Genomic DNA, 26,874 nt, shown 5'->3' on the forward strand with positions numbered 1-26,874 from the left:
AGCAGATATCAAATCCCCATTTTACAGATGAGGAAACTGAGGCACAGAACACTAAGGAGACTTGACCAGTTCACACAGAAGTGAAATAGTGGTATCAGGATTGGAGCCCAGGTCCTCTGACTCACAGGCTCATGCTTTTTCCACTAGGTCACAGGGAAGAGAAAGTCTTCAAAAGAAAATGGGAAACTTGCCACTTTCTTGTTTAGAAGGATCCTCTCACCTGGCTTCTCTGCAGTCCTCATCTTGATATTATGTGTCTTAGCATTTAAATGCCCTGTTTTGGTTATCAATCTTCAGTTGTGGAACTGCAGTGACAAAAGGTGTAATCTGAATGTTGGAAGAACAAAATGAAGATACTCTGTTTGCTACATGTATTTCCATCTTTGATAGGGGAAATTACGCCTGGAAGAAGCAGATAGGATGTGGTGGTCGAGTGTTGCCAGACACCTCAAACAGTCTTCAACTGATTGATCTATATAATGTGCTGCCAAATACCCAGCTGGTTTCATAGAGAGGAATTCCCATTCATATTTCACATCTCCAAACAGAAATGGCTATTGTCACAGATACACAGTGTCCTTGCTATCCATTGGCTTACAATTTCACTTGCCTTTTTTCTAAATCAGAGGTGTGATAGGCTCATGTTGTGTGACTCAACAGACCTTTTATCTTAATGTGAATCATTGGTGAGACACTGCAGCTTATAAAATAAGGAGCAATGCAAAAGTATGATGTTTGCAAATGGTTTCTGATTAGAGGGGCAGAGAGAAAAAGGAAACATTAAGCCCTCCTAAAATCCCCTATAGAAATCCAGGTTTCAGATACTTTCAATCTGCAGACTATACTTACAATTCTCATGTTTTGCAAAGGATTCTGATTTCATCCTAACAACCTTTGTTTGGTGCCCAGTGCTAGGAATCACCTAGCAGTATCATTACCATACATAGTCAAACTTACCAGTCAGTCTTTTCTAGCCTGTTTGTATCTTCTTAACTATTCACAGTTTATTTATTTATAGGATTTGATGTTTTTTGAACACTCCCTGGCAGGACTCTAACATGGAAGCTGATGGAAGCAATTAAATATGCAGGACAAATTTGGGTAAGAAGAAACTTCAAATTCTCTTTTCCTTTAAAAAATCAGCCACCTAGGGCACTCCCTAATTCTTTTTTTCCCCTCTCCACTTTCCTCCAGGAATCCCCCAGGCTCTGGATTTCTGGTATGAGTGGCCTGAAGATGTTCATCATAGAATTACTAAAATATAACTTAATGGAGCAGTTTATTCAGTCATGTGGGTATGTGTGGACACTAAACATCCAGTTTCTAGGCTGAGGCCTAGCTGGCTTTGCATGCTGCCTTGCTTTTTCTTCTTCTTGTCTTACCATCTTTCCATGGACAAAATGACCAGGAAGGGCAAATGGATTGTTGCATCACGTGGAAATGCATTGTAACAAGACAACTTGGAAGATTTTACAATATTGGGACTAATTACTAATCCAAACTGCTGGGCTTTTTATTGATTTTCCCTGGAGAATTTTCTCATTGTTTTGCAGTATCTTTGGCTGCAAAATACATGGAGCAGGGCAGAAACTATTCATACATACCAGTGCTTACCACCAGAGTATTTACATACATCATCACTTAATAATGACAATAGTATTTGTTAAGCACTATGTGCCAGGCACTGTTCTAAGCACTAGATGCACTTACACGCAATATGCACCAGCACGTATTTCCAGTTGTAATGAAGGACAATTGTGACCTTTGTTGTTTTTTTGGTTTGTTTTTCCTTTTCCACTTACTGTTCACAAAAAAAAGTGTTATTTGTTAAGCACCTACTGTGTGCACAGTACTGTACTAAACACTTGGGAGAGTACAATTCAGCAGAGTTATTAGGTGCATTCCTTGCCCACAAGGAACTTACAGTTTAGAGGGACTAGAGGAAAGTCCCTCCACCAAACTCACCATTTCTCTGAGTATGTTGCTCAGTGATGGTTTACTAAATGCGTAAGGTCACAGTAATATCTGCTGTTTGTTGAGGTCTCAGAGTTATTCTGTCCTGTGAACATGCTCTGCCCTTATTCTCCCTACCAGTCACTCAATGAATGCTGCTAGGATAGAGCGTGAGCAAGGGAGTGTAGAAGGTTCAACATAAGCCATTACCACCACTGGAAAAAACATCTCCAGGACATTTCCTGCTGGGAGTAGGACCTGCCTTTTCCTTCTTAACCATTCATCTTTGAACATTGCTCACCTGAATGGCAAAGCTTCAGAAAAAGGTGCTCTACTGTATTTTCATTTACAAAATGTGCAAGAGATAATCTCTCAAAGGCCCTCACAATCACAGATGCTGTCTCATTGTCTGGAACATCATCTTCAGATAAAAGAAAAACTCTATTATCTTGTCATTTCAAAAAAAAAAAGGTACAAGCCTCCTCTGTCTTACACCAAGATTCATTCATTCAATCATATTTATTGAGCACTTACTGAGTGCAGAGCACTGTAGGAGCCAGCTAAGTGGCCCATGAAAGTAAGTCAACTGATCTGGGCAGTAATTTCTCTAATTGTTCATTTAGAAAAATAAAAAGTTTGTTTAGGAAATCTCCGACGCAAGGCCAGCTATACCAGCAAGTGTTCTTCTTCCATTTCTAGGTAAATGTGACCTTATTGCTTTTTTTCATTCGATGAATCGATGATATTTTTTAAGTGCTTATTGGGTTCTGAGCACTGTACTAAGCACTTGGGAGAGTATATCCAGAGTTGAGAAACGTTTTCCCTTCCCATAAGAAGCTTCCTTAAATAAATTATCTATATGTACATATTCTTTTTGATTTGGATATTTGAAGAACATTTAAAAAAGAATTTGCTTCATTTTATTTTGTTTTAGCCCCAAGTGAATTTATCTATTCACCATAGGACTTTTCTTCACCACTGGAAATATAAAAGCGATTAGTCTCAGCTACATTAATGTCAAGACTATTTTTGCCCAGTTCCATAAATATCCTCTAAACAGCACTATTCATTTTTGAATCAAACAAGAAAAGTAGAAATAAAATATAGAGAATGACAAAAGATTTACAGAGAAACAGGGAAATCCAATTACAAAAACATCTAAAAACATCATAGATTTTACCAACCCACTAAAATGTGTGTTTTTTGAATAGCCAACAAGAGAGATTTAGCAGTTACATCCAAAATGCATTTCTCTAAATGACTCACCTTTGCCACCCAACTGTTTGGCTCTTGCAGAAGTCAGTCAATACATGTGCTCCATTTTCGTCAAAACACTTGGTTTACCTTTTTGAGTAGTCTTCCATAAAATATGGAATTCATATCACAGAGCTAGGAAAAAGGTTGGTTTTGCCCAAGGATTCTAAACCTTAAACTGTCTGAGAAGACCTTATTTTCACTCAGTCAGGTCTATTTGATCTAGAAATATAAACGGTCTCCTTGACCACTAGCTCCTCTGGCTTCCCTCAGCCTTCCAAGCCTAAATTTTGTATTTAATGTTTGCGAAGTGTACAACAGAACAAAGAATAGCTTCTTTGCCTTTGAGAAGCAGGGCCAATATCAGACCTTAATCAAGGTAATAATAACTAAGGCACTTATTAAGCTCTTCCTATTTGCCAAAGTATTATGCTAAATAAATATAAGATAAACCAACTAAATAGAATTTACATCCCACAGAACGTAAGACATTGAAAACTAAACTCCCTCTAACAGGCCATATTAATCAGCCTGTAGGTACTTAGCTATTTGTTCCACCTGGAACACAGCCAATTACAAGAAAGGTTGGGGAAAAGAGGCTGGGGCTAATTAACTGCAAGTACGAAGCCCCTCTGTCAATTTAAGGTATAAGTGAGGCTGAGTGAGCTTTAGGATAGGATGTTGGAGCAGTGGTTTCCATGCTGGGGTCCAGAGATGAGTATCTCTGGGAAGTAAAAACAAAGCAATGATGTGAATCAGCAGTTGTTTCACCCTAGCACCCAAAACTCTTGCAGGAAGAATGGGGAGGGGGTGAAACTGACTCCTGGAAAGCTCTGAGAGAGGCTGAGAGGAGTGAACTGAACTCCTTCCAGGTAGGGAAAAAGGGTCTGGTGGGGGAAGAGGAGGGCCTGGTCAAGTTAGCCCTTTTCTTTATTGCTATTATATTTGTAAACCACTTACTATATGCCACATTTGTTCTGGGCACATAGTATATGCAGTATAATATATCATCAGTTTAGTCCCTGTTCCACAAGGAGCTCATGGTCTAAGTAGCAAAGAGAATGGGAAGAGGTTTGAGGAATGTATGTTAGATTAAAAATGATAGGTGACTTGGATTTAATTTAGTTATCTGTATTTGTTAATTTTTGTATTAAAAAACAGAGCTTTAACCTCAGGGTCTAGATTTGGTCTCTGGCATGGTGGGTTCAGATTGTCAGACAGGTATTTTCACACAATATGGAGAAGAGAGAGGAAAATATGAATTATTTGTGGTTTCTGCTGCCAGACTCCAGAGGTAGGATAGTTGCCTGGGCCTCAGATAATCTTCTCACTCATCAGTGTATTGACCTGAGGCTCAAAAGATAACAGTAGCAGCCTCAGGGATTGCTGGTTTTGGGGTGTGCCACGTGGAGGTCTCCAATTCTCTCTTTTAGAGACTAAGAGGTTAAGTTGGGGTTCTAGGACCCTTGCAAACACCATTGGGCCGCAGGCTCTTCTAACAGGGGCCCCCATGGGGGTGCAATTTGCATAAAAGCTTTTTGTTTGGGTTACAAATGTGTCTGGGTGACCAAACAAATCTACCACTCTTCCCTGTGATTAATATCTCCTAGTCATATGATGCAATCTAATCAATCAATGATACTTAGAGTTTACTAAGTGCAAAAACTATACCGTTTAGGAGAGTACAATGGAATTAACAGATCTGTTCTTGCCCATAACAAATTTAGTCCACAGAGGGAAACATAGTGCCTGGAACACAGTAAGTGCTTAACAAATATCACAACTATTAAATAATTTATAATATATAATTTAAAGATATGCATAAGTAATTTGGGGGTGGGTTAAACATCAAATGACCGAAGGTCACACATCCAAATGCATAGATGATGCAGAGCAAGCTGGGGAAAAGAGGAATTTAATTGAGGAAGGCTTCTTAAAGGAAATGTGACTTTAATAATGCTTTGAAAGTGAGGTAGTGCTTTGAAGTTAGGGGCTTGGTGCCCACGCATGTCCATACAGTCATGATAGAGGCACGGGTATTGTCCTGGTGCAGATGGGATGGGTGCTGGTGCTACTGAGTCTCAAGGAACTGGCCAGCCTGAAGCGGGGTCATCTGGCTGGTCAAGGGGCCAGCCGGCCTCCCCTCCACCCCCAACAGGGCCTGGCAGTGGCTGCTGTGCTCTCCAGCCTGGACCCACTGTTGGACCCAGGGATCATATGACTGAGGAGGGGACATACTTCTCCAGGGCCTGAACTTGCCCACAGGCCCATTTGGGAAAAGAAAAGTCAAACCAGGATTTACTTTTAGTCAATTTTTTAAGTAGAAAAAACCCACTAGATTTTTCATTTTGTCCCTCTCCTGGGCACAGTCCCAGCCCACTGTAGGAAGGTGGGCGTACCCAGTGTTTCTTCTGGAAGCTCCAGGGTCCCGTGAAGAGCCACAAGTGCTTCCCTGACTTGAGGGGAGGGAAAAAATGTCTTTATGCACTCCAGCTATGGCCCCAGAGCCTGAGCTGATGACTGGGAAGATGACCCTCTGTTCCCCAATGCCCCCACCGAAGTGGCCTTGTTTTCCTCTGGCAGGCCAGCACTCACCCTCCCAAGGGGCCGGGACAGACACGCTTCGGTTTACAGCCACTCTCCGGGCACAGTCTTTAATTCCTTCCTCCAAAGCCTCATGGAAAATCTGCCTCTCTTTTCCCCTATGCCACTTCCTGGTCAGAAGATTGGGTGATATTGTCATTTAAACTCTGAAAACTGTTGATCAGGATCTGAAATAAATTACTCGTTTATCAGGTCATCTTGATGGGTTTCACTTGATTAATGGGCTGTGGCACAAAATGTGCCAATCTGTTATGGAACTCTCCAATGATCACTTAAAAGATTAAAGGGATCTCCGGCCCCTATAATCCCCAGGCAAAGCGAACAGAGGTCTGTATCTTCCCAAAGATGGTAGTGGGTTGGAAGTGATCGGCTTGCACAGTGTAAATTGAATCTCAGGGTTCTGTGGGAAGCAGAGAAAAGCTCTTTTACAAAATGTTGGCTATGATGGCATAATGCTATAATTGCATGTACGTGCAGCATAAGCAGCGTAGCTCACTGGAAAGAGCGGGGCTGGGGAGTCAGAGGTCATGGATTCAAGTTCCGGATCTGCCGCTTGTCAGCTGTGTGACTTTGGGCAAGTCACTTAACTTCTCTGTGCCTCAATTCCCTCAACTGTAAAATGGGGATTAAGACTATGAGCCTCACATGGGACAACCTGATCACCTTGTATCCTCCCCAGCACTTAGAACAGTGCTTTACACATAGTAAGCGCTTGACAAATGCAATCATTATTATTATTATTATTATTACAACATCAAATGGAGTAGGACACTGCTGAATGGCTAAATCCAGTGCCACCAAGAAGCTTGAAATCATGGAGACAGAAATAAAAGGTTTATAAGTGGTGGGAACAGAAGTAATAAGGATATAATAATAATGGTATTAAGTGATTACTATGTGCCAAGGATTGTTCTAAGCATTGGGTAGACACTAGGCAATCAGGTTGTCCCACATGGGGCTCACAGTCTTAATCCTCATTTTTCAGATGAGGTGACTAAGGCACAGAGAAGTTAAGTGGCTTACCAAAGGTCACACAGCAGACAAGTGACAGAGCCGGAATTAGAACCCACATCCTCTGACTCCCAAGCCCGGTCTCTTTCCACTAAGCCATGCTGCTTCTCATAAAGGCAGAAGAATAAAATGGCTGATTAGATAGTTTAACTTATATATGCTGATTAGAAATAAACACATTTCCCTAGTCAAGAACATCCAGTGGTTTTCCATCTACCTAACAGCAAACAGAAACTCCTTAACATTGGCTTTATAGAATTCAATCAGTTCACCCCATCCAACCTTCTTTACTCACTGATATACTACAGGCTAGTACTCGCACTTTGTTCCTCTAGCTCCAGCTTGCTTACTGTGCCTAGCTCTTGTCTATCTCACCACTGATCCCTTCCCTTTGGTCCCCCCTATGGTCTGGAACTCCCTCCCTCTCCATATAGCCCAGACTACCACTCTCCCCATCTTCAAAGCCTTTTTAAAACCACATCTCCTCCATGAGGCCTTGCCCAATTTAGCTGTCTTTCCCAGACTTCTTCTCCCTTCTGCACTGTCTACGTACTTGGATCTGTACCTTTTGGACACTTGGTATTCACTCCATCCTCAGCCTCATGGTGCTTACATATCTATCTGTAATTTATATTAGTCTGTCTCCCCTTCTACACTATTCACGTGTTGTGGATAGCTCTGTACTGTACTCTCCCAAGTATCTAGTGCTGTATTCTGCAAACAGTAAGCACTCAAATGCCCCTAATTGACAGGTTTTAAGGATAGCTACTGGGTCGATGGGACTCAGGGTGTTATGAATTTTTCAGGGAGGGCTCCCAGAAGGAGATGATACTTTAGCTAAAGTCTGAAGGTGGGGAGCGACTGTTAGGCTGGGGAAACAGCATGAGCAAACTGGAAAGTTAATAATAATAATGTTGGTATTTGTTAAGCGCTTACTATGTGCAGAGCACTGTTCTAAGCACTGGGGTAGACACAGGGGAATCAGGTTGTCGCACGTGGGGCTCACAGTCTTAATCCCCATTTTACAGATGAGGTAACTGAGGCACAGAGAAGTTAAGTGACTTGCCCAGAGTCACACAGCTGACAAGTGGCAGAGCCAGGATTCGAACCCATGACCTCTGACTCCAAAGCCCGTGCTCTCTCCACTGAGCCACGCTGCTTCTCCAGTTGAGAGGAATGAATGATTAGAAAGTGTTTGAAAGGACTGAGGGGAACAGAAATAGTGAGGAAAGAAAACTGATCTATAAGGTGGAGTCATTAAGAATCTTGAAAATTTTGCTTGTTGTGTGAATGACCTTGATAAACTAGAGCACAGGGTGTGGCAGTGGTGGGGATCAGACCAGAAAATGATCGTTTGGGCGGAGAGAGTTGTTGTTGGATTTAAACAGAAGCGTAATTTTCATAGCAGTTCCCTGAACAGAACAAACAGGCCATCACTGCCCTCCCTACCATTCACAGACCCTGAATCTGAGTCTCCTTCCCTGAGTTGTTTCCTGTTAATGGGGTCAGACCCAAGGGAAGGGTACTAGGCCTTAACCCATTAGGCAAAAGGAAAAAGCTGGCTATGTAAATGAGTAAGTGCTTAGAGTATGGAAATTGAAATGCACAACAGTTGAATTGGTAGTTGGGAGTTAAGTTGTGGCACCAACTTGCTGAAGTGATAATTGCAAGGATATGACCTGAAGAGAAGAAAAATAAATCAGGGAAAGCCTCCAGAAAGAGGTAGGATGTCAGAAGGGTTTTGAAGATGGAGAGAGCCAGGGAATGGTAAATTTGAAAGGGGAGTGAATTTCAGGCAGGAGTAAGGAAGAGACCAAGGGGCTGGACGTCACTCGGTCAGTCAATAGTATTTATTGAGCACTTACTGAGTGCAGCTCACTGTACTAAGCTTTTGGGAGAGTACACATTCCATGCCCACAAGGAATTTATAGTCTAGAGGGGAGACAGACAATATAAATAAATTACAAATATATACATAGGTGCCGTGGGGCTGGGAGTGACAAGGTGAATAAAGGGACCAAGTCAAGGCAACACAAAAGGGAATGGGAGAAGAAGGGAGGGCTTAATCAGGGAAGGCCTGTTGGAGGAGTTGTGCCTTCAATAAGACTTTGAAGGAAGGGGAGAGTAATTGTCTGTCAGTTATAAGGAGGGAGGGTGTTCCAGACAAGAGGTAGGATGTGGGAGAGAGGTTGGCCGAAATATAGACAAGATCAAGGTAATAATAATAACGTTGGTATTTGTTAAGCGCTTACTATGTGCCGAGCACTGTTCTAAGCGCTGGGGTAGACACGGGAATCAGGTTGTCCCACGTGGGGCTCACAGTCTTAATCCTCATTTACAGATGCGGGAACTGAGGCACCGAGAAGTTAAGTGACTTGCCCAAAGTCACACGGCTGACAAGTGGCTGAGCCGGGATTCGAACCCATGACCTCTGACTCCAAAGCCCGTGCTCTTTCCACTGAGCCACACTAAGCACTTACCACGCACCAGGCACTGTATTAAGGTAAAGGGATGAGGTTAGCATTAGAGTGAAGTGTGAGAGCTAGGTTGTAGTTTGGAGAGTAGAGAGATGAGGTAGAAGGGGGTAGGTAAAAAAAAAAACAAGAGAGACAAGAATGAGGCACAATGTGGACATTAGCTTGAGAATTAAGTGTGAGCTGGGGTGTGCTGGGAAAAGTGGATGAGTAGAAGGGAGATTGCTGATGAAGAACTTTTAAGACAAACATCAGGTGTTAATAGAGAGGGGAACCAACAGCCATTTACAGTTTATGAGGAGTGGGTGAATTGCAGAATAAAATATCTGGGCAGCAAAGTGAAGTATGAATGGGAGAGGAAAGAGACAGGGCAGTCACTAAGGAGGCTTCTGTATGACACTCAAGGAAGATGAATTGTTCCAATTTGTTTGGTCTGTTGCTTGGCTGGATTTCAAATGACCTGGTCACCCAAGATGTACCTGTATAGCCAGAACCCTGGTAGATTGGAGATACAAGCAAAACAAAGGTTAAACAGTCTTGTGTTTACCCAGGGAGAAATCCCTCAAGGTGAAGTCTTGCTGGTTAAAGATAGACAGACATTTAATGGTATTTAAGACAGGCACTCTACTAAGCACTGGGATAGATACAAGAGAATCAGGTTGGACACAGTCCATGTCCCACATGAGGCTCACAGCTTTAGTCCCAATTTTACAGATGAGGTAAGTTGAGGCACAGAGAATTAATAGTGGTATTTAATTGCTATGTGCCAAGTACTGTTTTAAGCACTGGGGTAGAGACAAGGTAATCTGGTTGTCCCACATGGGTCTCACAGTCTTCATCCCCATTTTGCAGATGAGTTTCAACTGAGGCACAGAGAAGTGAAGTGACTTGCCCACCACGGCAGACAAGGGGTGGAGCTGGGATTAGAACCCAGATCCTCTAACTCCTAGGCCTATGCTCTATCCACTAGTTCATGCTCCTCCTTCATTACACATTTCATTTCATTTCATACATGTGCAAACAGACACAGGTACCACACCCTTTTTGAATGGGGGTCTCTCATTTTAGTGTTGCTTTCTGTTACCTTGTATGCAGCTGGAAAAGTGAATTTTGTTCTCTGTCCGGGATCAGTTTGAGAGGTTGAAGTAAGAATGATATGACCTGCAGTCTGAAACTTGTCTTATGCCGTTGAGTCATTTCTGATCCTTAGCGACATCATGGACAACTCTCTCCCAAAACACCCCCCCTCCTTCTGCAATCATCCTGGTAGTTTATCCATAGAGTTTGCTTGGTAAAAATACAAAAAAGATTTACCATTGCCTTCTTTCGCAAAGTAAACTTGAGTCTCCATCCTCGACTCTCTCCCAAAGTTCTGCTGCCCAGCACAGGTGAGTTTTGACTTGTACCAGATTGCCTTCCACTCACTAGCCACTGGCCAAGCTAGGAATGGAATGGACAGGCCTCTGCTTGACTCTCCCTTCCATAGTTGAGACTGGTAGAGGACTGGAAACTCTCCAGATGTGACCCTTCTGAAACGGATTAGACCAAATTAGATAGGGTTGGGCCACAAGCAGCTCAAAAGGATGGACCTGAAAGTGGGATCTTATTCCCGTGGTGGGGAGAGGGATTCCCACAGCCGTGTCTCTGGGTTGGTGAGCAATGTGGTGTGCAGTTTGACAAGAGCAAAGTGGTTCTTTTCCCAGACGACCAGTGTTGTTGATGTATTTTTCACTTGTTGCACTAAATTTATGTTCTTTCCCCAGCAATTTCCACTTTCATGTTCATTCATTCAATCATATTTATTAAACACTTACTGTGTGCAGAGCATTGTACTAAGCATTTGGGTAAGAATACAACAGTAAACTGTGACAATCCCTGCCCACAATGAGCTCACAGTCAAGAGTGGGGGGCAGGAGACAGACTTCAATGCAAATAAATAAAATTACAGATATAAACATAAGTGCTGTGGGACTGGGGGTGGGGTTAGAGCAAAGGTAGCACATCAGGGAGATGCTCAAAGGGAGTGGGAGATGAGAAAAAGTAGAGCTTAGTCTGGGAAGGCTTTTGGAGAAGATGTGACCTCAATAAGGCTTCAGAAGAGCTGATTAACCAGTGGTGGTTACTAGGCACTAGGCTAGAACACAAGGGGTGGGATAGGAGGAAGAGACAAAGAAAAATCAAATAGCCTTAACACCATGCAGAAAGGAAGTTCTGATCAGGCCCACTTCAATTTTGCATTCATTCTGCAGATTATAAGTAGATCACATTTGTGCACTATAATGGATAGTATTCCTCCTCTGAGCTGTTTTTATTTGGGGAATTTTATTATGGCATTGGGGATGGGGGCAAGGGAGTGAGACGCAAGGTAGGAGAGGTTTTGTGCTTCCCTCTTGCCACACAGATGGTACCCAACCACTCACTCTGGACTCCTGAGTTTACCCTCTCTATGATGCGTTGCGGGAGGCTGGGAAGCCTGACACTTCCAGGGAGAGAGGGGTACATGTGCTCACCAGAGATTTCTAACCTGAAACCCAGTTGGCTTCTCCAAATCCCTCCAGCTGCCATCTTCATTGTCATTTTATCATTTATTCATCCAAGATCCAGACCTGGAAAAGGGGGTTGGGGAACTGAGTGCAGGCAGAAAACTGGATGATATGAGGCATTTAACAAGTTAACAGCCAACCCCAGGCTTATTGGCAGTGGAGGGAGTAGAGCAAAGGATGGCACAAAACATGGGCAATCAAGTCAACAGGCAAATGAGGAAATGCTATAATAGAGAAGCAATGTGGTCTGGTGGCAACAGCAACAACTGGGAGATCAGGAGACCTACATTCTAGTCTTAGCTCAGCTATTTGAGTGATCTCGAGCAAGTCACTTACCTTCTCTACACTTCAGTTTCCTTGTCTGTAAAATGGGAACTCTGTTCTTCTTCTCTCTATGTTTCCCTTCAACTGTGAGCCCTATGGGTGTCTGATCTGATTTCATTGTGTCTATCCCATGTTTAGTACAGAGTATATGAAGATGAATTAGGTAATAATAATTGGGATATTTAAGTGCTCACTATGCACTAAACTCTATACTAAGTATAGGAATGGATATTAGATTATCAGATAAAACATATTCTCTTACCCATGTGGGGTTTAGAGTCTAAGGGGAAGGGAGAACAGGTGTTTATTCTCCATTTTACAGATGATAAAACTGAGGCACTGAGAAATTAGTGATTTGCCCAAGATGCTCTTTCCACTAGGGTATGCTGCTTCTACAGCAGAGAAACATTTAGCAGATGACTCAGATTTTGAGTGTAAAGTATGACAGGAAATATCACAGGCCAATCAGTAGTGTTCCACTTCAATGGGACAAATCAACTTTTTCCTAAATTGCTAGCAGGTTAAATCTCTGCTTTAGCAAATTTCCGAGGAATATAATACCTGCTCTAGGTACTTCCTAGCCCAGACCTTCATTAATTCACTCAATAGTATTTATTGAGCGCTTACTATGTGCAGAGCACTGTACTAAGCGCTTGGAATGAACAAGTCGGCAACAGATAGAGACAGTCCCTGCCCTTTGACGTGCTTACAGTCTAATCGGACCTCCCCATTCCCATGGGACATTTTGGCCTCACTCCAAATATCATGAACCTGCTTCCCCTGCCACACATATGCACACACATCTCTATTCTTCACACACCAATTTACAAAGCTGGGCAATAAATAAGCCTTTTTTTGTTCCATTTATTTTGCTTCAGCTTTAATGGGATGAACTTCACTGCTGCTGCATCTACCAACCTGGCTGCCGCTGCCCTTTCCACACCTGCAGGCTCCACTTTTTGGGCAGCAAAATCAGGAGATGACAGGGTGGGACAGGAGAAGAAGAGGCAGCGATAAGGGGGAGGAGATCCAAAGCTCTCCCTTTCCTCCTCTCCCTCCTATCTCCCCACCACTTTGTCGTTCCTCTACATTGCCTGTTTTATGCCCCTGAGTCTGTCCCCTTGACTCTACAGACCTGAAGGGTGGGAAACATCCAGAATAGGCAAGGGCTGCTGCCGGTGGTGTTGATGACAGGGTCTGATGTGTTGGAGGGGGGAAAAGGAAACTATTGGAAAGGATTGGGAGTTGAAGGGCTTTATAGGTGAGCACTTGATGTCAGCCGAAGAATCAGGATGCCCCACTGTTGAAACAAACATAATCTTTACCCGACCCCTGTTATGAGCTTCTAAGGGAGTCTCCAACCCAACCAAAAGCAGATGAGGAGAATTAATAGAGGTTGAATGATTCATTTGTTTAATGATATTTGTTTAGCACTTACTATGGGCCAGGCACTGTAGTAAGTGGTGAGATAGATATTTGATAATCAGGATGGACACAGTCTATGTCCCACATGGGGCTCACAGTCTTAATCCCCATTTTATAGGTGAGGTAACTGAGGCACAAATATATTAAGTGACTTGCCCAAGGTCATACAGCAGTCAAGTGGTGGAGCTGGAATTGGGACCCAGAACACAGGACTGCCTGTGTTCTATCCACTATACCATGCTGGTCTCATTCCATTATTTATAGCCTAAAGTGTGGTCCCTTTACGGCCCCTTCACCTCCCCTCCCCACAAAATTTTCCTTGTCCTCCACATGAGACCCCTGCTACCTGATATCAACTGGTATCAGCTTAGAAGCTTGCAACTCATGCCTCCTAACTTGCCGTCTTTTCTTCGGGTGATCAGTATCCTTTCCTTAACAGCTGGTCTCCTGCCTATTTTGCACACCTGGCCTTTCATCTTACACCCAGCCTTACCTATTACATTTTCTCTCTATGCCTGCCCTCTCATATTCACAGCATGGCTTAGTGGAAAGAGCCCGGCTTGGGAGTCGGAGGTTGTGGGTTCTAATCCTGGCTCTGACACTTATCAGCTGTGTGACTTTGGCCAAGTCACTTAACTTCTCTGTGCCTCTTACCTCATCTGTAAAATGGGGAATAAAACTGTGAGCCACATGTGGGACAACCTGATTATATTGTATCTACCTCAGGGCTTAGAACAGTGCTTGGCACATAGTAAGCACTTAAATACCATTATTATTATTATTTACAACCTGGTCTTCCTTCTTACATTCTATCGCCCTATTGGGATAGTGCAGGCCCTGGTGCTTTCTTCCCCTTCAGCCACCTTTTTGAACTAAACTCCCCTTATTCACAGAAGCCATGTTACCCAACCCCCCTACCCAGTAACAGTGGAGATGAGAAATGAGGAGCGCAGCTTCGGTCATGAGGAAAAAGGCCAGAAAAGGGAGAAAGCTATAGAACCCCAGAGAGTGAAGGAAGAGAGCAGGACTAGCGATGCAAATAGGTTGGGACAGAGTAACTTTATGTAGTGTATCAAGGCAGGTCAAAATCAATACCTTCTGAGAGTACCGTTGTTGTTGCCTTATGCTGTCGAGTAGCATCCCACCCATAGCAACGCCATGGACACATCTCTCCCAGAATGCCCCATTTCCATTTTCAATTGTTCTGGTAGTGGATCCATAGAATTTTCTTGGTAAAATACAGAAGTGGTTTACCATTGCCTCCACACAGTAAATGAATCTCTGCCTTCAACTTTCTCCCAGTCTGCTGCTGCCCAGCACAGGTGAGTACTAGAGGATCAAAATTTGCTCCTCAAGTGGTTGATGTCAACCATATAGGTTTTGGCACTGGGACCAAGAGGCAACTTGGCTGCTTTGGCACTGGGGAGTTGATGGGACTTCTGAGTTCACCTGAGGAAGGTCATATTTTTCAAATATTTTAATTAAATGATGTTCCTAGATGCTAGAGAGAAATGTAGCTGTGTTTAATGGAAGATGAAGAAATGACTGCTAGTGAAAACACCAACATTTAGGTAAGCTGGCTTTAGGTGGTAAGCAAAGGGAGCTGTCTTCTCAGGGTGCCGTCTTGCAGAGATAACCCCAGTGGGACCTCCCCCAAAGATGGTGGTCACATGGAGTCTTCTGAACGGCGCCATCATGCAGCTCCTTTTAAGGATGACCACGCCACTGCCCTTCTCAGAGAGAGAGGAAAGGTTATTAGGATATGATAGTGGGGAATAAATCAGAATCTTGGAGTTGTTGTCCAGAGTTAGATGTTGTACTTTCCCAAGTGCTTACAACAGAGCTCTGCTCAGTGAATACAACTGACTGAGAGCTTGGATGAGAGACAGCTTGGGAACACTTTATTATGAAGTGTCGTCGAGTCATTTCTGAATCAGAACAACTCTATGGATAGCTTTTCATCAAAACGTCCTGTCTTCTGCCATAATCTAACGGTTCTTCCAGTATCGTTGTTATGGTCTCTATCCATCTAGCTGCTGGTCTGCCTCTTCCACGTTTTTCCTGGACTTTTCCTAGCATTGGTGCTTTCTCCAGAGAATTAGTCCTGATTATGTGTCCAAAATATGCTAATCTAAGTCGAGTCATTTGGCCTTCCAAAGATCACTTTGGCTTAATTTGCTCCAAAATCCATTTGTTTGTTTTTCGGGCAGTCCATGGTTTTCACAAAAGCCTTCTCTGACACTACATTTTAAAAGAATAGATGTGCTTTCTACTCTGTATTTTCAATGTTCAACTTTAGAAACGCTCTTCCGCACAATATTGTGTCTAACATCAGCATGCTGCGTGGTTCATGTAGGCAGAAGGATGTGATGGATTCATGGGGTGTAGCCAGTTTGCCCAATGTCAGGATGGATGAACATTTGAAGCTGACATTCCCTGAGTATGTTCTTCAAAGCTACCTGTTCAGAATCAGGACCTAAGGAAGTGAATTTTAAGACCTCCTGCATATTTACTTTAGGCAGTAGAGGGCAGCAACAATTCATTATTGTGTCTCCTCTCCAACAAAATACTGGGAAAAAAAGTGCTAAATCCACTTTTGAATCACTTACCTAATTTGGATAGGAAATGCTTGGTGTTAAACTGAATATGTAGAGTTTTGTTGCTAGTATATTTACTTCCTAAACTTGAGACACTAAAGATATTTAGGAATAGTTTGGAGACTATTTTTCCAGAGCAATTCAGTAGATCCAGCTTTTTCAATATTTGTGAACACTTTCTTGGCAGTTTCTATCTTAACACTGTTTGCAGCCTGATGCTCCCAACAACGATATCTTATCTATAACAGTGCAACTGTGCTGGAAAAGACTTCTGCAAGGATAATGTACCCTTTTGTGCTTTCTGTACTGAAGGATAGATATTTATTGCTTTTTAAGAGGTTTGCCTCATATTGGGCCTGTCTGCTTTGAGCCCTCCCACATCTTGATCTACTTGTAGCCTTTGCTCTATCTCTGCTCCCTTTCTATCACAACTTTTTTTATGACACTTGCTAATTGCTTTCTGTGTGCCAAGAACTTCACTAACCACTGGCGAAGATACAAGCTAATCAGGTTGGACACAGTCCATGTATCACACAGGGCTCACAGTCTTAATCCCCATTTCACAGATGAGGTAATGGAGGCACAGAGAAGTTAAGTGACTTGCCCAAAGTCACGCAGCAGACAAGTGGCAGAACTGGGATTAGAACCCATGCCCTATGTCCTCTGACTCCCAGGCCCATGCTCTCTCCACTGGGCATGCTTCTTCTCAATTACTTCTGTAACTACTTTCACCTTACTGTAAGCTTCTTGAGGTTAGGGAACATGTACCCTGATTCCTTTGTACTCTCCCAAATGCTTGAACAGAGATTTGGTCTCAGTGGACCTCTGATAAATAGTGTTGACTAAGGGTTTGGCCTTAAATCTATTCTTTAGTTTGTAATGCAGAGCTGTCTGCTAGTGTAAGTGAGGAATTAAAAAGGAAAAGGGCTCAAATTGAGTGGCATTGTGGGTTAGAGGGAAAGGCTGGACCCTGGGAACCAGGAAACTCGGATTCTAGTCCCAATCCTAACATTTTTGCCTGCTGGGTGACATTGGATAAGTCACAGGACCTCTCTGTACCTTTGTTTTCCCCACCTATGAAATGGGGATAATAAACCCATCTCTCCCTACCTCTCAAGAAAGAAATGTTACCTTAAGGGAAGTCCATAGAACTAGGAGTCAGGTGACCCAGGTTCTAATCTCAGTTCTGTAATGGACCTGCTGTACAATCTCAGACAAGTCCTTTAACCCCTCTGGGCCTCAGTTTCCTCATCTGTGGAATGGGAAAATGACACCAGCTCTCTTAATGTTGCGGTCCCTATGACTGATCAGATTGTCTCATCTCTACCCCAGCACTTTGTGGGGGAGGGAGGAAACTATCATACTGCAATTTTACAGATGAGAAAACTGAAGCTAAGAGTGATTAAGTGACTTGTGCAAGGTCACATAGTTTCTGTTCCTCCACTCACTAACCCAGGTCATCTGAATCATGCTCATGCTATCTCCCAGTAAAGGAACTCAAAAAATGCAAGGCATTATTATTATTCAAGCATTCAATCAATATTTACTGTGGCAAGCAACTGCACTAAGTGACTTCAAGGAACTTACTATCTCATCATGGTTATGATCATCAACATGATTACTAGTGTTGTTTTATGGGAACTCTCCACTACCAACAGGTAATTATTAAAATTGTGCTATAATAGCTAAGGGCTAGCAAAATCAAACTAAAATGTTCTCCGTGATTCCCAGTGTTGCCTTAATATCTCAGGGTTGAATGACATGTTTGGCTTGACTGCTTCACTGTTCATGGCAGGTCTATTACACCTAGGAGCAGAGTGAAAGTTCAAAGGTGAGCCTGTTCCAGGGGTCCAAGGGTTTGAGGTAGTATGTCAAGTGAAGAGGTCACTTTCAGTGACTGAGGCCCAAGCCATTCAGTTGAGGCATCTTAAGGAAGAGTTACAGAATAAGGTAAAATTGGATCAGTAATTGGATCAATAAATCAATATAATTTGTTGAGCACTACATGCACAGTGCTCTGTATACATTATGTAGTGGCTAGAACACAGACCTGGGAGTCAGAAGGTCATGAGTTCATTCAATAGTATTTATTGAGTGCTTACTATGTGCAGAGCACTGTACTAAGCGCTTGGAATGAACAAGTCGGCAACAGATAGAGACGGTCCCTGCCATTTGACGGGCTTACAGTCTAATCGGGGGAGACAGACAGACAAGAACAATAGCAATAGAGTCAAGAGGAAGAACATCTCGTAAAAACAATGGCAACTAAATAGAATCAAGGCGATGTACATTTCATTAACAAAATAAATAGCCTTTTTATTGCTTCCCTGTGCCTCAGTTCCCTCATCTGCAAAATGGGATTGAGACTGTGACCTCTATGTGGGACAGGGACTATGTACAATCTGATTTGTTGTATCCACCCTAGCACTTGCATCCACCCCACCATTATGATTAAAGTTCTCTAGACTGTAAGCTTGTTGTGGGTAGGGAGCCTGTATACCAACTCAGTTAATATTGTACTCTCCCAAGCACTTAATACAGTGTTCTGCACACAGTAAGTGCTCAATAAATGGCATTGATTTGCTTGGAAAAGTACAATCAATTGGGAAATAGCATGGACTAAGGGTGAGAACTAGGGCCAGGGAGTCAAAGGACCTGGATTCTAATCCCAACTCTGCCACTTGTCTGCTGTGTGATTTTGAGTGAGCCACTTCTCTGTGCCTTTGTTCCTTCACCTGTAAAATGGGAATTAAGACTGTGAGCCCTGTGTAGGACAAGAACCTCATTATCTTGTATCTAACCCAGTACTTAGTATTGTGCCTGGCACATAGTAGTTTCTTCACAAATACTATTCAAAAGGACATAAAAACTCCTCACTATTGACTTCACAGCTCTCCATTACCTTGCCTCTTCTTACCTCACCTCCCTTCTCTCCTTCTACATCCCAACCCTCACACTCTGCTCCCCCAGTGTTAACCTTCTCATTGTGCCTCATTGTTGACCCCTGACCCACAACCTAACTCTGGCCTGGAGTGCCCTCCCTTCTCACATCTGCCAAATTGGCTCACTTCCCCCCTTCACAGCCCTACTGATAGCTCACTTCCTCCAGGAGGTCTTCTCAGATTGAGCCCCCTTTTCCTCTTCTCCTCTCCTTCCCAACACTCCTCTCCCTCCTTCTGCTCTCCCTCCCCCCCCCCCACAGCACTTGTGTTTATATGTATACATCTATTACTCTATTCATTTAACTAATGACGTGTAAATACCTATAATTCTATTTATACTGATGCTATTTATGCCTGTTTACTTGTTTTATTGTCTGTCTCCCCCATTCTAGATTGTGAGTCTACTGTGGGCAAGGATTGCCTCTATTTGTTGCTGAATTGTACTTTCCAAGCACTTAGTACAGTGCTCTGCACACAGTAAGTGCTCAATAAATATGATTGAAAGAGTGAATGACATGATTCCTGCCCTTTAAGGGACTTAGAATCCAGCATTTTCCAAATCTTAAGCTTCTTGAGTGCAGGGACCACGTCTAGTTTAGTATAGTGCCCTGTGCACAGAAAGCATAAATCATTACCATTGATTAGAATGACCTCCTAGAGACTTGGCAAACGAGACCAAAGCACCTAATCAAATGTGTCTGGGATTGAGTCTTTCTGGGGAGCCAGGGAAACAGAGAAATCTAATTCTGACTGCCCACAATAATCACTTTATGGTTTAACTAGACTCTGTGGAGATTGAAAGCCCAAGGGTTGGGTCAGATAAGGAAAGAATGCATAAAATGGGTTTATGAATGTGTTTAGAGTTTAATGAGACTCTGTCTCTTAGGGTTCATTCTAGAAAGTGAAGGAGATGCAGTAAAATTTTTCTAGGGTTAATGACCTTACTGGGGCATTTAAATGGGGGGAAAAATACAGCTGGCCAGTTACTCATCTAACTTCTAGAGAGAGTCTAGTAAACTAAACAGTGAGCTTGTGACTCTGACAAATATTGCTCAGAGTTCTTTTTTATCTCTCTCTCTCCCCCCTTTTCCCTGCCAAATCAGTACCTTCTTCAATCATGTTTATACGTTTGTCTGTTTTGAAAACTGATGTAAGATTTTTTAATCTGATATTTTTAGCATAGAGAAGTTACCTTCATGTATTTCTGCAACTGAATATGGTCTTTTAGATTTTCAAAGCTTGATGAGGTCCTCCTGGTATGAGTCCTGGTATGAGGAGTTGTAGATAACATCCATGTCTGATTTAAGTTGCCTCCTTATTTTAACAGCATCTTTCATTATCTGCTCAGGTGGTCTCCTTGACTCTGAAAATCTGACACAAACTGAGGGTAGGGTTTCAACCCAGCAGAAGTTAGTTCCTGCTTATTCAAATCATGAGGCTCAGTCTCATTCCCTGTTTTACAGATGAGGTGCCTGAGGCACAGAGAAGTAAAGTGATTTGTCCAAATCCACACAGCAGCTTGCCTGTTGTGTGAACTTGGGCAAGTAACTTCCCTTTGTCTGAGTGTCCTCATAGCTTAGGGAAAGATAAGCTTGTGAGTCAGAAGGCATATAAATCCAGCTCCCTGACTTGTCAGCTGTGTGACTTTGGGCAAGTCACTTCATTGATTCAATCGTAATTATTTAGTGCTTACTATGTGCAGAGCACTGTACTAAATGCTTGGAAGGTACAATTCGGCAACAGAGACAATCCCTGCCCAACAACAGGCTCAAAGTCTAAACAGAGGAGACAGACAACTAAACAAGTAGTCTGGCATCAATGCCATCAAGATAAAAAGAATCACAGATATACACACATCATTAACAAAATAGAGTAATAAATAATATATACAAATATGCACACTTGCTGAGGGGAAGGGGGAAGAGCAGAGGGCGGGAGGGAGGGGAATTGGGAGGGGAGAAGAAGCACAGGGAAAGGGAGGGCTAAGTCTGGGAAGGCCTCCTGGAGGAGGTGAGCTCTCAGGAGGACTTTAAAGAGGGGAAGAGAGTTAGTTTGGTGGATGTGAGGAGGGATGGTATTCCAGGTCAGTGGTAGGACGTGGGCCAGGGGTAGACGGTGGAACAAGGGCGAACGAGGGACCCTGAGGAGGTGAGAGGCAGAGGAGCGGAGTGTATGGGCTGGGCTGTAGAAGGAGAGAAGGGAGATGAGGTAGGAGGGGGCAATGTGGTGGAGCGCTTTGAAGCCACGAGTGAGGAGTCTTTGTTTCGTGTGGAGGTTGATAGGCAACCACTGGAAATTTTTAAGGAGGGGAGTGACATGCCCAGAGCGTTTCTGTAGAAAGATAATCCGGGCAGAAGAATGAAGTGTAGACTGGAGCGGGGAGAGACAGGAGGATGGGAGATCAGAGAGGAGGCTGACACAATAATCCAGTCGGGATATTACAAGAGCTTGTACCGGCAAGGTAGTGGTTTGGATGGAGAGGAAAGGGTGGATCTAATTTCTCTTCTAACTTCTAATTTATCTGTGCCTCAGTTACCTAATCTGTAAAATGGGGATTAAGACTGTGAGCCCATTGGACAACCTGAATACCTTGTATCTACCCTAGAGTTTAGAATGGTGTTTGGCACGCAGTGAGCGCTTAACAAATACCATCATTATTATTATAAAAAGGGGATTCAATGCCTATTCTCCTTTCTGCTTACACTGTGAGCCCCATGTGAGTCAAGACTATGTCTGATCTGCTTATCTTCTATCTACTCTAATCCTTGGCACACAATAAACACTTAACCAATACCCAATTCTTCTTATCTTAGTTCTAGGAGAGAGATATGCCATTCCTATCAGTCAGTGGTATTTACTGAGCATTTCCTGCATTCTGTTTACTGAGCATTTCCTGCATTCCCTCATGGGTGGCTTAAATCAGGATAATCCCTCAGGGCTCACAGCCAGGCCCCCCTTGGAATCAGGAACCAGATACTGGCCCTTATTCTAGTTTTACAAACTGTTCTTGGAACTAACCAAACTTTTTTTTGGTGTTTTTTTAAATGGCATTTGTTAGGCATTTACTATGTGTAAATCCCTGTACTAAGTGCTGAGATAGACACAGGCTAATAAATTTGATGCGGTCCATGTCCCTCTTGGGGCTTATAGGACTAATCCCCATTTTAATATTAATAATAATAATGATGGTATTTGTTAAGTACTTATTATGTGCAAAGTACTGTTCTAAGTGCTGGCGGTTACAAAGTGATCAGGTTGTTCCACGTGGGGCTCACAGTCTTCATCCCCATTTTACAGATGAGGGAACTGAGACCCAGTGAAGTGACTTGCCCAAAGCCACACAGCTGACAAGTGGCATAGCTGGGGTTAGAACCCATGATCTCTGACTTCCAAACCCAGGCTCTTTCCAGCTGAGCCACGCTGCTTCTATAAGTTAACTGAGTTCTAGAGAAGTGAAATCAGTCAATCATATTTGAGTGCTTACTCTGTGCAGAGCACTGCATTAAATACTTGGGAGAGTACAATACAGCAATAAACACACATTCCTAGCTCACAACAAGCTTACAGTCTAGAGGGGGAGACAGACATTAATATAAGTAAGTAAATTACAGAAGTTCTTACCAATAGAGACTGACATTGATATAAGTAAATTACGGAAGTTCTTACCAATAGAAGCCAAAGACTTCCCTAATGGGGTTTGTCTCGGTTTTTTTCACATCCTTGAAAAAAGGTCACAGATACATCTGTGGATGGCATCTCTCTAGGACACAAGCTGAATCTTGAATTGAAGGACAAGCCTAGTTGTTGCTCAAATACTGATTGACGGTGATAGACTTGCCCTTCAAACGGTACCTTCATTAGCTCGTCAGGAGCAACAGCAGGAGGAAATTCTCTCCTCTAGTGTTGAAGCTAATGTAAGATGCCACTGAGGGAAATAATAAGTGAAACCTAGACCAGAGATTATGGCCCCTATTTTAAGCCACTCTGTAATCTTGACTCTCTATCTGGACAATCCAGAGATCTATAAGATTCTTGTATGTAAACATTCACCATTTACAACATCTCAGCCTAGTTTCCAAGAACCACAGTCACGTCTGGGAATTCCACCAGGCCATGGGCTGAGGCCTGACATCCTTGCTTTACACTTCTATTTGGTATTGGAAAGAGCACGGGCTTTGGAGTCAGGGCTCATGAGTTCGAATCCCGGCTCTGCCACTTGTCAGCTGTGTGACTATGGGCAAGTCACTTAACTTCTCTGTGCCTCAGTTCCCTCATCTGTAAAATGGGGATTAAGACTGTGAGCCCCACGTGGGACAACCTGATTCCCCTGTGTTTACCCCAGCGCTTAGAACAGTGCTCTGCACATAGTAAGCGCTTAACAAATACAAATACCAATATTTTGGCTCTCATAGTTTTTCCATCTTTGTTAAATGTTCCCCATGTCTAATTCCCCCACATATATTTTTAGGATAATTGTTAAATGCTTACTGTATGCCAGGCACTGTACTACCTGCTGGAGTAGATACAAGATAATTGAGCCTCTGTCCCACATAGAGCTCACAGGCCTAATCCCCATTTTATAGATGAGTAACTGAGGAATGGAGAGTTAAATGACTTACCCAAAGTCACACAGTAGACAAGTGGCCGAGGTGGGATTAGAACCCAGGTCTTCTGACCTTCCAGGCCCATTCTCTTTCCACTAGACAGGCTCTTCTCTGTTCTGTATTCATTCAATCATATTTATTGAGCGCTTAGTGTGTGCAGCGCATTGTACTAAGCACTTGGAAAGTAATAATAATAATGTTGGTATTTAAGTGCTTACTTTGTGCAGAGCACTGTTCTAAGCGCTGGGGTAGATACAGGGTAATCAGGTTGTCCCACGTGAGGCTCACAGTCTTAATCCCCATTTTACAGATGAGGGAACTGAGGCCCAGAGAAGTGAAGTGAGTTGCCCACAGTCACACAGCTGACAAGTAGCAGAGCTGGGATTTGAAACCATGACCTCTGACTCCCAAGCCCGGGCTCTTTCCACTGAGTCACGCAACAGAGACAATCCCTACCCAACAACAGACTCACAGTCTAGAAGTGGGGAGACAGAAACAAAACAAGTAGACAGGCATCAATAGCATCAATAGAATTAAATAGAATTAAAGATATATGCACATCATTAATAAAATAGAATAATGAATAGGTACATGTATACACAAGTACTGTGGGGCGGGGAGGGGGTAGAGGAGAGGGAAGGAGTCGGGATGATGGGGAGGGGAGGAGGAGCAGAGGAAAAGGGGGGCTCAGTCTGGGAAGGCCTCCTGAAGGAGGTGAGCTTTCAGTAGGGCTCTGAAGGGGGTGAGTTAGTTTGGCAGATGTGAGGCAGGAGGGCATTCCAGGACAGAGGTAGGGACAGGAGAGAAGTGAAGAGGTTAGCGACGGCTGAGGAGCGGAGTGTATGGGCTGGGCTGTAGAGGGAGAGAAGGGAAGTGAGGTAGGGGGCAAGGGGATGGAGAGCTTTTAAGCCAGTGGTGAGGAGTTTTTGCTTGATAAGAAGGTTGATAGGAAACCACTGGAGATTTTTGAGGAGGGGAATGACAGGCCCAGAGTGTTTTAGGAGAAAAATAATCCGGGCAGCGGAGTGAAGTATAGACTGAAGTGGGGAGAGACAGGAGGTTGGGAGATCAGAGAGGTTCCTGATGCAGTGAATCAGTTGGAATATAAGTGATTGTACTAAGAAGGTAGCGGTTTGGTTCTTTCTCAGTCCTTAATACTTTGCACAGCAAACAGGCACTTAATTTATACTATGACTGCTACTATTACAGCTTTTGGGAAAAGCTGGGGTGGTGGTCACCTCATGCTTCATTTGCGGAATACTTATCTAGGCTCCCTGAGTGTGTGGAAATGGGGCTGGAAGAAAGAAGGTGAATGAAAGAGGGATTTTCCCAAGTTGTCTTCCCTAGGGTATGAGTCACCTGGAAGTGTCCAGTGCCTGAACTTCAGTTTACTAGAGTAGGGAGTGGGATCAGTCTCTGCTACCAAAGCTGGTGCCAGCAGCAGAAACCACTGCCAATGCACTAGCAACTATTACCATCTCTAGGCCATCTGATTTCTTCTAAGCTGCAGGAATGTAGAGTCAGTTCCCAAAATTTCCCTGAGTTTTCCCCCTATGAAAGCGTAATTTCTGTGCTTACTTTGTGACACTAACATGACCTCATGGTGGGAGAATACAACTTGGCTGTGTCTCCTGGTCCTCTGCCTGAAGATGATTGAACTCTTGAGACACAAAAACAAATTGACATGAAATTGTTTTGAATCGAATCATTTTTTGCAGACTTGGCACAGTGCTCTGCTTCGACATTGGGAAGGAATAAAAATGAAGCTATAAACCAGCGTACTCTTGGGAAATGTTATACAGCACCAAAAATTTGCAGCAGCTATCATTTAATGCAGTCAGTGAATTCTGCCATTTATGTATTATCTAATGGTTCAGAAACAGGCACCGAAGTAAAACCACAAAATCCACAAGATCAGCAGTTTGAGAGGGGAGTGAAGGACAGTTGATGTGGTTTCCAAATTTCTGTATAATAGTGAGTGCTAGACACATTGCTGAAGACACATTTGGTTTTGTTGTCGTATGGTTATTAAGCACTATGTGCCAGGCACTGTATAAAGTACTGGAGTAGATACAAGCAAAGAAGCAGCATGATGTTAGTGCCTCTCTACTTGTTTTGTTGTCTTCTAGACTGTGAGCCTCTTGTTCGGTAGGGATTGTCTCTATCTGATGCTGAATTGAACTTTCCAAGCGATTAATACAGTGCTGTGCACACAGTAAGTGCTCAATAAATACGACTGAATGAATGATAGAGCACAGTCCTGGGAGTCAGAAGGTCAAGGGTTCTAATCCTGGCTCCACCATTTGTCAGCTTTGGGCAAGGAAATTTACCTCAATTTACCTCTCTGCCTCGATTATTTCATCTGTAAAATGGGGATTAGACTGTGAGCCCTCTGTGGGACAGGGACTGTGTTCAACCCAATTTGTATCCACCCCAGCACTTAGTGGCTGGCATGTAGTAAGTAAGCTCTTAACAAATCCCGTAATTATTATTATACAGCCCATGTCCATCATGGACCTCAGTCTTAATCCCTATTTTAGAGATGAGGGAACTGAGTCACAGAGAAGTTAAGTGACTCACCCAAGGTTACCAAACAGCCTAGTGGCAGAAGGGAGATCAGACCCAGATCCTTCTGATCGCCAGACCCATGTCCTATCCATTAGGCCAGGCTGCTTTTCAGGTTTTCAAGCATTTTCAACACAGCAACATGTGAGCCATATGCAAAATCAACTGGAAGGACAAGAGAACTACCAAGCAGATCTTGCAATAACATCAGCTCACCAACATTTAAGGCAACATATAGAATGGAAGGCACCTCCACTGAGAGAGACAGAAGAGGAAAACGACAGCAGAATATCCAAACGGCTTCATTCAATCGTAATTATAGAGTGCTTACCGTGTACGGAGCAGAGTATTAAGTGCTTGGGAGAGTACAAGAACACAATAAACAGGCACATTCTCTGCCCACAACGAGCTTACTGTAGGCTGAACTGAAAGGGGGCACCCACAAGCCACAAATGGCAGAATAAATGCTTTAAAGCCATGGTGCAGCCCACTCTCAAAAATGTTCATTCATTCAATAGTATGTAATGAGCACTTACTATGTGCAGAGCACTGTACTAAGTGCTTGGAATGTGCAATTC

The 26,874-nt window shown here is 43.2% G+C and overlaps 2 protein-coding genes across 3 annotated transcripts in view; both read left to right on the forward strand.

The window, feature by feature from the left end:
• The window catches only part of PLSCR5 (phospholipid scramblase family member 5), a 29,391-nt gene extending 28,109 nt beyond the window's left edge, over positions 1-1,282 (forward strand). The window contains exons 8-9 of one of the 2 annotated variants that reach the window (XM_007672992.3): positions 1,019-1,101; positions 1,195-1,282. In XM_007672992.3, coding sequence (XP_007671182.1) covers positions 1,019-1,057 — 39 coding nt within the window. In that variant the 3' untranslated portion in view covers positions 1,058-1,101; positions 1,195-1,282. The remainder of the gene's footprint in view (positions 1-1,018; positions 1,102-1,194) is intronic. The other variant, XM_029068080.1, reaches the window with a different exon arrangement.
• Positions 1,283-3,403: 2,121 nt separating this feature from the next.
• The window catches only part of PLSCR1 (phospholipid scramblase 1), a 92,363-nt gene continuing 68,892 nt past the window's right edge, over positions 3,404-26,874 (forward strand). Inside the window, exon 1 of the mRNA XM_029068035.2 lies at positions 3,404-4,079. The gene's annotated coding sequence lies outside the window, so the exon portion shown is untranslated. The remainder of the gene's footprint in view (positions 4,080-26,874) is intronic.

Source organism: Ornithorhynchus anatinus, chromosome 1 (assembly GCF_004115215.2).
Source record: "Ornithorhynchus anatinus isolate Pmale09 chromosome 1, mOrnAna1.pri.v4, whole genome shotgun sequence".
NCBI classification, from domain to species: domain Eukaryota; kingdom Metazoa; phylum Chordata; class Mammalia; order Monotremata; family Ornithorhynchidae; genus Ornithorhynchus; species Ornithorhynchus anatinus.